We start from the raw sequence: 12,673 nt of genomic DNA, 5'->3' as shown, positions 1-12,673 counted from the left end.
GTAGATGTGCTTAAGTCAAAGCTTTGGGGCCAGAGGGTTCCACACAGGTCAAAGGCAGTCACACCCAGAAGAACAGAAGGCAGTACGAGGACGGGAGAAACTGAGGCTAGGAGGACAGACTGACGCAGGAAGCTGCCCACAGCCAAGGAATGCAGGACGTCTCCAGAAGCTGAAAACTGAAGGGAAGAGATTCTTTCCTGAAGCCTGAGAGAGGCACACAGCCCTGTCAGCACCTTAAGTCTTGCTATCCACTATGGGAAGGAGTGTGTGTGTGTGTGTGTGTGTGGTCTTAAGGATTTTACTTATTTATTTGAAAGAGTTACAGAAAGAGGAGAGACCAGCAAAGACAGATTTCTCTAGATCTTCTATCTGCTGCCTCACCGCACAAATGGCTGCAATAGCCCTGGCAGAAGCCAGGAGCTTCATCCAAGCCTCCCTTGTGGGTGGCAGGGGTCCAAACACTGCTTTTTCAGGCCATTAAGAGTGACATGGGCAGTTGAGCCACTGGGATTCAGATTACAGCGTATATAGGCTGCCAGTGCTGCAAACAGTGACTTTATCTACTCTGCCACTATTTCAAACTACTACAGTTGTGGTAACTTGCTACAGCCGCTGTAAGAAAATAAAAGTGTTCCAATTTTTTTTTATTTGGGGTTGGTCATCCTCTGTACAGCATAACAACTTCCAGACTTACCAAAAGAAAGCAGGTTTTTATCATAAGCCACATATTGTTAGGCCTATTGTGGAACTTCTGTGCCACTAGTCTATTTATACACTGGTACCTTACTTAATCCAATTCTATAATAACTTAGAGCACATTTTAATAACTGTGTGTACCTAGGCCCGGTGAAGCAGCCTAATGGCTAAAATCCTCGCCTTGCACACACCAGGATCTCATATGGGCGCTGGTTCTAATCTCTGCAGCTCCGCTTCCTATCCAGCTTCTTGCCTGTGGCCTGGGAAAGCAGTCGAGGACAGCCCAAAGCCCTGGGACCCTGCACCCAAGTGGGAGACCCGGAAGAGGCTCTGTGCTCCTGCCATTGCAGTCACTTGAGGAATGAATCAGCGGAGAGATCTTCCTCTCTGTGTCTCCTCTCTATATATCTGACTTTCCAATAAATTTTTTTAAAAAATAAAAAAAAAAAAAAACCTGTGTGTTCCAGTGATCCCTCCTAACTTCTTCCTTAGCATTCCCACATCTTTATCTTTCCATAGGAACTTTTTTTTGGCAGACAGATAAGTTTATCTGCGAAGGGACCAGGTGAGCAGGGAAGGGAGAAAGAAGGGCAAGCACCTCTGGAGAGAAAGCCAGGAGATGGTGGGGTGCCTCTCGAAAGGGGAGGGAGAGAGAAACACCAAAAGTTTGAGGAAGAGTCTTGGGATTTTAAGCCTTCCCTGACCCCTCCTTGTTGGGCAGGGAACATACAGGTAAAATGCTCCCCATTGGTGGTCTCTTAGTTAGAAAATGGGTGGGCAATGCTGATGCCACCCACTTGAAGGTGTGGCCAAGACCTCAGCAGGCCTGGATGGTCTCAGACTCCCCTCTTTGAATCCCACATCCTACTTCAAGGGGCGACGATGTCTTCTGGCTGCTGCCTGCTGAACCGGGGCGTCGTTTGGGTAAGGGGCCCCTAGAGCTGTGGGATTCAGAGAGATGGTCCAGGTGTCATCCGAGTTGCCATGGCAGAAGTTGGTCTGGTTGTCATATAAGTTTGCATGTTCAAGGCCACCTGGAGTCTGAAGACCCCTAATCAGGAAATAAAGACAATTGAGAAGCCAGCTGCGTGCTCTATGTGGAGCAGGAGCCAGCACAGATCCAAAAAGAGCCCAAAGGCTAATTCTCTCCATTCAAAAGCTCAAAGCAGACAGGCAGGCTGTGGTGTAGCAGATTCTGGTGCTCAAAGGAATCCCAATGTCTGAGGTGGCAGAAACTGAAATCTCTGTTCGACCTCCCATTTCCTGCGCCATGCTACTTCTGGGACTCCTGCCAGTTCAAATATATCCTGGTTTTGCACTTGGACACACTCGTCAGAATAGCATGTGCTGTGAGTACTGACATGAGGATACCTATGGCTAGTCTGTGGCATCCAGGTGTGCACTGAAGACCACAGAGGAAGGAGGTGAGGGTGAGATCAGCACACTTGACTCACACTCGATCAACCTTCCACGCCTTTGGGATGTCTCTATCAGAACAGCTTGTGTCCAGGAGCGAAAAATCTGCTCCTGTTCCCTGCACTGTGCTAGACCTAGGCTTCTGTCTGATAACGTCAAGTTGACAAGCCTGCTCAACAATGGCCCTGATTCTATAAGCCTGCAAGATAATGTTCATAGTTAGGGCCCCATCCTGCTAGCTGCAATGATGGTATCAGTGACAAGATGTGGGGAGCAGCACATAGAAAACACTTATCTGTTAGGTGCCTTTTTGAAAAGCAGCTTTAAATCCTCCAGTACTTCCCAGGTTGGTTCTGTAGAATCTGGTTGACAGGGGGTGCTGACCTTAGACCACAGAGTCAATATCTACCCCAGGAGGGAAAATAACCTTGTACATCAGGGGCCAAGACTGAGCCTACAAGGACCTTCACCAATATATCTCATCCTCAATAAAGGGGCGGTTGTCAGAGGAACAACAAGTAAAGAGAGGTAGAAGTGGAGATATCCCCAAGTACAAGCTCTCGGCCTAGGAGAGACAGGCAAGGCAAAAAAACCGAGCACCTGTGTCTAGCAAGAAATTGGCCTTTTGAGAGCTCACCATCAGGGAGACCCGAGGCTCCTCAGTAAGAACCCAGGTGGCAGAAACCTAGATAAGAGTCCCTGGGGCCCGGCGGCGTGGCCTAGCACCTAAAGTCCTCACCTTAAAACCCTGGGATCCCATGTGGGTGCTGGTTCTAATCCCAGCAGCTCCACTTCCCATCCAGCTCCCTGCTTGTGGCCTGGGAAAGCAGTCGAGGACGGCCCAAAGCTTTGGGACCCTGCATCCGCATGGGAGACCTGGAAGAGGTTCCTGGTTCCCGGCATCGGATTGGCGCACATCGGCCCGTTGCGGCTCACTTGGGGAGTGAATCATCGGACGGAAGATCTTCCTCTCTGTCTGTCCTTCCTCTCTGTGTATCTGACTTTGTAATGAAATAAATAAATCTTTAAAAAAAAAAAAAGAGTCCCTGGGACCCCGTCATTGGGAGCCCTGGTCAGCAGACCCCTGCTCCTTCCGGAGCTGGGGGCAGCCCGTTTTCCAGTGATCCCCCTTGCAGATGGACAGGGTCCCAGAAGAAACTCCTGGCCTGTGGTTCGAGGGCACTCCCTCCGAAAATGGCCTGGCTTCCCACAGTTGTAGCAGCAACTCGCGATCCTTTTCCCTGGGGTGGATGCACTCATAGCAGCCAGCATTTCCCTGTGGCGCCTGTCTTTCTGCCTTTCCTTCTCTAAGTCTCGGTTATAGTAAACAGCATTGGCTGCCTGGATCAACTGGTCCAAGGAGTACTTATCAGGGTCTGCCATAAGCTTTTGGAGCTTTCTCCTGATATCTGGGGCAGACTGCACAAGGAACATGTCCTTGAGCATCGCTCCACTCTCCACTGTATCTGGGTCTAAATTGGTGAACTTCACAATTAGCCCCTTGAGGCGTTTCAGAAAGGTCATTGGTGGCTGATTCTCCCCCTGATGAACAGTCGTGAGCTGGCTATAGTTCAAAGGCTTAACTTTTGCCCTTCTTAGTCCTTCCAAAATACAATAAATGAAGTGATTTCATTCCCACTCATGTCTTTCATTCTGTTGGTCCAAGTTGGGATTCTTTGTGGGGATTGCCTCTGCTCCAATGGGGTTGTTTGCCTTGTCTCTGATGCTTTTCTCCTGAGCTGCGTAATAACCGTTTGCAGCCTCACGAGCCTTATCCAGCACCCTCTCTTTCTCCAAGATACAGATACCTCCATATGAACTTTAACATCAAGTTTTCTAGCTCCATGAAAACTTACATTGGCATGTGAAAGCTATCCTGGGCACTTAGGGGTAACACATAGTATTAGGACATGTGCTCTTCCCATCCAAGCACAAGGAGTGCCTTGCAGTCAAATTAACTTCCTCTACTCAAGGATGCTGAGTTTTCCTCAGATCTTACACATTCAAACTTTATCTTAAACCTATTTTTTGTTGCTGTTAATACAGGTAGTTTCCTGCAATGTCTGAGACATTCCAAAATGCAATCAGAAGAGGTTTGGTTGATCTACCTCTCTCACTCTTAATTCTTGCTCTCACTGTGTGTGTATACGTGTTTGTGTGTGTATAACTCTGCCCTTCAAATAAATAAATAAAACCATAAAAAAGATAAAACCTGCATGATCCCAGTTACATGAGGTATCTACAGTAGTAACGTTTGTAGAAACAGCAAGTGCAATGATGATGACCAGCGCTACGGAAGGACAGGAAGATATGGGATATGGGGAGTTGATGCAATGACAGAGAGGCTCCAGCGTCCCAGGAGGAAAAACTTTCAACCATACTTAACACCACTGAACCGTACACTTAATAACGCGTCAGATGGCAAATTTTATGCTTTTATCACAGTTAAATTACTTTAAAATGTTTTTATTTGAAAAACAAAGGGAGAGAAAGAGAGAGAATGAGCTCTTCTATCTGCTGGTTCACTCCCCCAAAAGACAGAACAGCCAGGGTTGGACCAGGTTAAAGTCAGGAACCAGGAGCTCCATCTGGGTCTCCCATGTGAGTGCAAGGGACCACGGACTTGGGCCCGGCGGCATGGCCTAGTGGCTAAAGTCCCCGTCTTGAAAGCCCTGGGATCCCATATGGGCGCCGGTTCTAATCCCAGCAGCTCCACTTCCCATCCAGCTCCCTGCTTGTGGCCTGGGAAAGCAGTCGAGGACGGCCCAGTGCATTGGGACACTACACCCGCGTGGGAGACCCGGAAGAGGTTCCAGGTTCCCGGCTTCGGATCAGCGCACATCGGCCCGTTGCGCTCACTTGGGGAGTGAATCATCGGACGGAAGATCTTCCTCTCTGTCTCTCCTCCTCTGTGTATATCTGGCTGTAATAAAAATGAATAAATCTTTAAAAAAAAAAAAAGGGACCAAGGACTTGGGCCATATTCAGCTGCTTTCTCAAGCCATTAGCAGAGAGTTGGATAGGAAAAGCAAATCAGGACTCGAACCAGTGCCTATATGGGATGCCGATATTGTAGGCAATGGCTCAATCCACTATGCCACAATGCCAGCCTCTAAATATTTTTTAAACAATAAATAATGCATGTCAATAATCCACTTAGATATGAAACACTTTGTAGATTTCTAACCCAGGTGTTGCATGGAATGAAGTTGAAGCAAGCAAATAGCACGGCTTTCTAGAACTCTTTCATCTGGGATTTTAAAGTAATCACAGGGGAATAAAAGAAAAATTGGCTTAGTACTATGGATGAGGCTAATGATCATCTACTTCTAAATGCCTTCATGGCACTAGAAATGAGTTTCTTCCGGTGACCCTGGCCCTAAGTCTGAAAGATTTCTTCCCTGACAAAAGCAAATGCTGCTACTAAATCTGATTATCTCCAGCATCTTTTAATCCAGGGCCAGCACAGAATCTTCCATAAGGCTAGACTACAAGGAGCATTCACATAATGTAATATTGCATAACCTTAGCCTAAGCAACAGAAGCAGATACTTAAATCATCAAGAACAAAGTCAGTAGCCTCCAACATCCAAGATTCCCTGAGTATCCATCCATTAGTTTCCTTGGCATCCTTTTAAGAACTTTTTTCCGCTGGGGTAGGCATTCTATGACCACAGTGTTTGAGATGCTCCCATCCCGTATCAGCATGTCTTGTGTTCAAACCTGGCTCCGCTTCCAAGGCCAGCCTCCTGCTAAGGCACTCCTGGAGAGCTGAAGACCCCAGTACCTGCATCATTGCCACCTATGTGAGAGACCCAGATTGAGTTCCGCGCTCCTTGCTGCGGTCGGACCCTGTCCTTGCTGATGCAGGCATTTGGGGAGTATACTAGAAGACGGAATACCTCTTTGCCTTTCAAATCAATTTCAAAAATAATAAAAACCTTTCATGATGCAAAATGGTCCGTCAACAGAAAGTGACATCAAAGTTTATCATGGTTTAAACACAAAAAAGTACATTTCAATCATCTACATAATACACTGTTTTCCACAAACTGTATTTTTTTTTCCTCCAGCTGGTACACAATGTAACAAAACCACTCCCTCAGGTACTTATTCAGGATTGCACAGCTTGGCTCCAGGGATGCAGAGCCTGGGATGGAATTCATTGCTAGGCTCAACCACCCATCAGGTATTATCCTCAGTATTACTATTTAATCTATTTAGGGTTCAGAATCATGATTTATAAATAGGGTCCTTAGAAGGACCTGAAAATCTTAAGATTCAAAACTCACAGAGTGATGTTTAGATAAGTGAATAGAACTCATTTAGTTGACAAGGGAAAGCAACAATGGGGAAGAAAAAAGTGGGAAACAGAAAAATCCTTAGCAACATTTCAATCTGAGAGGTCTCCAGACACTCAACCCTCAAACCTCAGGCACAAAAACGGAAGGACAAGATCATTTCATTAATTTATTTTAAGATTTATTTATTTTTTATTGGAAAGTCAGGCATACAGAGAGGAGGAGAGACAGAAAGAAAAATCCATCTTCTGATTCACTCCCCAAGTGGCCACAACAGCCGGAGCTGAGCTTTCCCAGGCCACAAGCAGGGTTGCCAGGATATGAACGGGCACCCATATTGGATCCTGGTGCATGCAAGGGGAGGGCTTTAGCCGCTAGGCTACTGCGTCGGGGCCAACAAGATCATTTTAAACATAGCTTCATTCAAACCTGAATGTCTGCTATGAAACAAAGCAGATGGAATTCTGCCCTAAAGCAATTCTATCAAAGGGAAGACAACATTTGGGACGTGAAGGCAGTATCGAAGTGAGCATCAACACAGATATCCCACTGCAGTGCCTGGGCCTGGAAGCTAGGGGGCTGTAGAAGAGCTGACACCACTTCCTTCAGGGTCAAAAATAAGTCTGGGGGACAGGCACTCCTCAAAGCAGTTAAGACACTACTTTAAACACTCCTCCATGGAGAGAATCTGAGTAAGTCCCATCTCCTTTCTCAACTCCTGGGATACGGCAGGTGATGCTCAAGTGGCTGGGTCCTTGTCATCCATGTGGAAGACCAGAACTCAGTTCTCAGCTCTGGCTTTGGCCTGGTCCGCGTTCCAAGGTTACAGGAAGTGAACCAGTATATGAGAATCAACATATTTCTGTCTGCCTTTCAAATCTAAAAACACAGACACAACACTTTTTTAACAATCTATTGAGACAGGGAACCCAATCATGACATTACTTTTTAAAAAAACTGGGAGATCAGAGGTAGCACAAGGCAGTTCAGTTCTGCCTTAGAAATCCACAGTGTGGGCCAGCAGCAGACACACTTGTGAAGGAAGAGCAAGCAGAGGGCAGTGCTGGACAGCTAGGGGACAAAGGCAATCCCAGAGCACGGAGAACAACATCAAGCACCCAGCAAGGACCATCCCCGAGAGCAGTCAGGCTTATTACTACACAAAACCAGGCAATTACATTGACCCCACACCCAAGTGCCTATTAATTCCTTGTGAGGATTCTAAAAGGGGAGGAAGCCAGTCTCTGAGAAGGAGAGGGCACACATTTCCCACTAGTTCTCCAAAGCAAAAGGAAAAAACCAAAATGTAAACAACCAAAGGTTCACCAGTGAAGCAATCAACAGGAATATTTTATTCACAGCAGTTGAAACGCAGCTGCCCCACTGCCATACAAAGGGTTAAAGCACCTCACTGGGTGGATCCTGTGGTTAAGCCAACAGCCTGCAATATCAATATCAACATCCCACGTGGGCACCAGTTCAAGTCCCCACTGCTCCACTTCTGAGCTGGCTCCCTGCTCATGGCCCAAGCCCCTGCCCCGCTGCATCCCATGGGAGTCCCAGAAGCAGCTGCTGGCCTTGGCCTGGCCCAGCCTGGCTGCCATGACCACTTGAACCAGCAGACAGGCCTTCTTCCCAACCCTCTCTAACTCAGACTTGTGAACAAATCTATTCTTAAAATCCTTTTTTTTAGATTTATTTATTTTTATTGGGAAGGCAGATTTACAGAGAGAAGGAGAGGCAGAAAAAGATCTTCCATCGGCTGACTCACTCCAAATGGCTGCCATTGCTGGAGCTGAGTCGATCCAAAGCTAGGAGCCAGGAATTTCCTACACAGGTGCAGGATTCCGAGGCTTTTAGCCATCCTATACTGCTTTCCCAGGCCACAAGCAGGGAGCTGGGTGGGAAGTGGAACTGCTGGGACACAAACCAGCACCCATATGGGATCCTGGCACATGCAAGTTGAGGACTTTAGCCACTAGGCTATTGCACCAGGCCCCAAAAAATCTCTTAAAAATCACTCTACAACATATTTTACATTTTAAACCGACTATTTAAGAAAAAAATACACATTGATCACCCTCTGACAAATCATCAGTAGACTTTTACCTCTTCTGTTTAATATTAAGCCCTTTGTTCATATGCTTTGCAGAGAAGATACTTTTGTACCATTCTGAATGTAAGTCAAAAAATAGCCACATCAAAAATGTATGCTTGGAGCTGTAACACACTGGCCAAAAAAAAGACTCCAAAAGACAATCAAATGTAATCCTGCCACTTATTTCCAATTGAGACTGATGCTGTCATGGAATCCTATTTCTGAAAAGTTATCTAAATTGATATTTACTAGGTACCTGAACTGCAGCTTCATCTTCATATAAATGTAAACAAGGTGTTACAGCTCCAAAATGCCCATTTTCCATTGAAACTATGCTCCATGACACTTTGTAATTTAAGACTGTAACCGTTACACATTTAATTTACATACATACATATTTTCACTGTACATTTGATCTATTTTCATTATGTACACACTCTGCCACTTCTCTCAATATCTTAGCCTCAGGAAAAATCCTGGCACTACTCCAGAATAAGCTATTTATCTGTAGTAATTAGAGCTACCTCTGGCAACTCTTTCAAAGTCCTTACAAACTTGAGTGCCTAGCCAAAACAGTCTCAAAGGTCTCTTTCCTCTGGCCTAGTGATAATACACCCTCCTAGATCAGTTAAGATTGAAGTTAAGATAAAGAAAGTTAAGCCATATAGGATGTTAAGGCAAGGAATGGTTCACATTTCTGACTCAAGAAAATTAACACCTTGTCCTGACATGAAAAACTGCATTAGGTAATCTAGCTATTTCCGCATTTTTGCTTTAGGAAGAGGAGTTCAATTGTGCTTTGAAGATGTTCGAGTGAAACTACTGTAATGCAGGGAAAAAAACATATGAACATACAAAAACATATAAACATACTCAGGGAGCCATCATTAAAACTGCAGGTAAATCTTCGAAAATTTAAACTAGCTTACACTACCTAAACAAACACCAAAAGAAAACATCCTCGGAGTATGAATGAACAGACATCTGTCCAGACTCACTGAAAACACCCCAGAACTCTTCACAGGCAGACAATGAGTGTCCCACCAAGGGCCAACCTCAGGGTGTCACAATCATGAAACAAAATCAATTGCATTTCCCTGACTCAAAATAAAAGCCACACTTGCATTTGATCAGAGAGAAAGTGGAAAGCACAGTCCATTTCTGGAGATTCCTTCGGGGAATACTTGATTGGAACCAGATCCACTGTGACGGGCAGAGGCCTGTGTTCTAGGTTGGTGTAATCACCATCAGGATCTTGAATCGCAGGCTCTGTGCACACACACTGTTCACACAGAGACCGCAATGGCCAGGAAAGGTATGGGATTAGGCCAGGACCACTGGCTGATTCAAACACTTCTTTTCATCCTAAACACCCTGGCAGCTGGTCGGCCTGCCAAGCCCTCGCACTCATTCATGGACATCAGAGCGCTGAAACTTACAAACTAGACAAATGGAAAATGAGTAAGTATCTTTCAGGCTGACAGCGCTCAAACAAGAGGTTTTGTTTATTTAACTGTATTCAGAGACTTAGCATATTAAATGGCTGTTGGAAAAAATCAGCAGCAGTAAGATAATGCAAACCCAATCTTTCACTAGACTCACTCATTTCCCTGTGCTAATGGCCCATGAAGACATTCGCTCAAACAATGGCCAAACGCCTACTGTGTGTCTGGCACTGGCAATGGAACAGAAAAAGCCAAGGACACAATGCCTGCCAGGGTTTAGCAGAAGCTCAAAGAAACATGCCCGTTAAATTATTTGTATTATTTTGGGCTTGTTCGACACCCACTACTTGCCAAGATGTTGCCTGCACTGGTCACACACAACACTGAACTAACTGCAGATCCAAAGCCAACTAGGACCAAAAAAAGCCCAAACCTGAACAGCCCTAAAGCACCAATGTTTTATTCTGAAAACAACTTTGTCTCTATCAGTTGAGCCTTTATAACAAATGGCAATTCATTGGATCCAACCTCCACCTCTGGTAATTCAGGTGAGTTGATTTATCCAGCTGAAAGAATGTAATGTTTCAGACGAAAGTAAAGAAATCAATGAAAGCTTACCTACACGTGAACGTTAATTTGATTTGCATTTGCTGTTGCCTTTGATAACAACAGAAAGCGACTTCACCCATAAAGTTGAGCATCAACTCTTTAACAGTGTGGCAGGAAGTTACTGTAGAGTTAATTACTAACAAGTGCTGCTGAGTGTTTCGCTGTTGTTATTGTTGGAATAAATTCTTCATTAAGCCTCTGATAAAATTTTTTCCGGATAAAATTACAGAGATTGGTTCTTCAAGATTATCAAATGATTTCTGACCCTATCAAGAGTACCGCTCTTACAGTCACACAATACTAGAGTTTTAAACTCGTGCCAGTCTGAACAGATACAAAGGCTTGCAAGCCAGCAACGTGATATTTGTTTTTAAAGTCTTGCACATAAGATCCTCAAGCACTGAATTTACAAACCTTAAAACAAATAAGAAAATGCAAACTGTTTTCACAGTTTACTAGAAAGTTGAATGGGATCTAGCTGGGGCAAAAAACAATCATGGAAACAATCAGCAACGCCGCAAAACCATCAGGAGGAGGGAAGGGAGGGAGACAAGTAAGATGCCCCGCAAAGAAATGGTCGAGCAAATTCAAAGTAAAATTTGGGAAAGCGGCGCTGGGAGCCTCTCTCCACCAGCCTTGCTACTATAGTTCAAGCGAGATCCTACGCCGTTATCCATACATACGGCCACGGAGGGGATGGGGTGGTGGGCTCTAAGATTTACCTATTAGCACCCAACATGCCGCAAAACGTGTCCCTGCTCACAGAGCGGGCCCACTCGGGAAGTTTTTTCGAAACGGCACTTGACAGGACACAGGGAAAGACCAAAAGGAACCACCGAGCACCCGACCGCGAGCGGGGCACCCCAAGCGCGACTTCTCGGCTCCGGCCGGGAGCGCGGTGACAGCGCAGCCTCGGGGCCCGGGCCCGGGAGGCCGGCCGCCGCCGCGACACTCACCTTCCTTCTCGGCCCGCGCCGCGGCCACCACCACGGTCATGACCAGGTGCAGCGCGCCCAGGAGGCCGGCGGCCGCGCTCCGCGGGCCCCCGCTGCGGCCGGCCGCGGGCTCCAGCCCGGCCCCGGAGGACGAGGAGGCGGCGGCGGCGGCGGCTCCAGCTGCTCCTCCTCCCGCCCGCTTCCCCATGTCTGCCGGCCGGGGGCCGCCGCGCTCGCCGTCCGGGTCCGGCGCGGCCCTTCTCGGCGAGGCTGCGGCGCGGGAGCCGTGGTCCGGGTTCTGGCTGCGGGACCGGACACGAGAGCTCGGGCTCCGAGCGTGGGACCGGGTCCGTGCGTGCGTGTGAGCGAGCGTGTCAGTCACGGCCTCGGCCTCGGCATCGCCTGCCAGGAGCCCGGAGCGGGGAGGCCGCGGGTCAAGCACGGCGGGCGGCCATACTGGAAACGGGCAAGGGCCGCGGCGGCCCTGGGCGCTGGCCTGCGAGGGGGCGGGGCGCGGCTGGGGCCCGCCCCCCGCCGTGCCGACACCTGGGCGGCCCCGTCGCTCTGGCTACCCGCCCTGGAGCTTGCACGACTCAGACCCTCGCCTTCCTCTCGGAGCTGCACAGTGTCACTGACCAGCCTGGGACCGATGCAGCACAACTCCCCACCTCTCACCGCTGCCCTGCTGGCGAGGGGGCTGGGAGGAGGAGGGAAGCCCTGCTGCCAGGACTTATGATGGCTGCTCACGCTTCGCGAAGGCAGTGACGGAGATCACGTGCAGACGGGGCAGCCACGCCGCGCAGCCGCCGTGGTGCGGGCCGGGGCTCCGGGGGAGGAGGTTCTGCCTCTTTGGACGAGGCGCCCCTTGTTCTGCGCTGCAGTGGGAGAGCTTTCTCCCGAGTGTGAGTGGTCACCAGGCGTCAAGGGGCGGAAAGTCCGATCCAGTGACTCCCGGGCCACCCCGCCGCTCAGCTACTCCGGGTCTGACTCAGTTCCTGGAAGTGGTGCCTGGAGAACCGGGGCGCCTTCGGTCCATCTTTGTACCGCCTGGAACTTAGTGCCCCGGCGGCGCTTGCAGGAGACCTCGTGCCGGATGGCGGAGGCTGCGGAAAACGGTGCTGACCCCTGGCTGGGAGAGGGCAGCCTCCGGTAGCCCTGCAGGCTTTCTGTGTC

General features: G+C 48.2%; 1 protein-coding gene across 3 annotated transcripts in view; it reads right to left on the bottom strand.

Annotated features, from left to right (window-relative positions):
- Window positions 1-12,122, bottom strand: part of TMEM131 (transmembrane protein 131) — a 152,637-nt gene extending 140,515 nt beyond the window's left edge. Inside the window, exon 1 of one of the 3 annotated variants that reach the window (XM_058667569.1) lies at window positions 11,522-12,122. In XM_058667569.1, the coding sequence (XP_058523552.1) occupies window positions 11,522-11,708 (187 nt within the window). In that variant the 5' untranslated portion in view covers window positions 11,709-12,122. The remainder of the gene's footprint in view (window positions 1-11,521) is intronic. The other 2 variants (XM_058667566.1, XM_058667567.1) reach the window with 2 other exon arrangements.
- Between the last annotated feature and the right edge of the window lie 551 nt (window positions 12,123-12,673).

The sequence above is a fragment of the Ochotona princeps genome, chromosome 8, assembly GCF_030435755.1.
Source record: "Ochotona princeps isolate mOchPri1 chromosome 8, mOchPri1.hap1, whole genome shotgun sequence".
NCBI classification, from domain to species: domain Eukaryota; kingdom Metazoa; phylum Chordata; class Mammalia; order Lagomorpha; family Ochotonidae; genus Ochotona; species Ochotona princeps.
The sequence above is the reverse complement of the archived record's forward strand: the minus strand, read 5'-3'. Positions and strand labels throughout refer to the sequence as shown.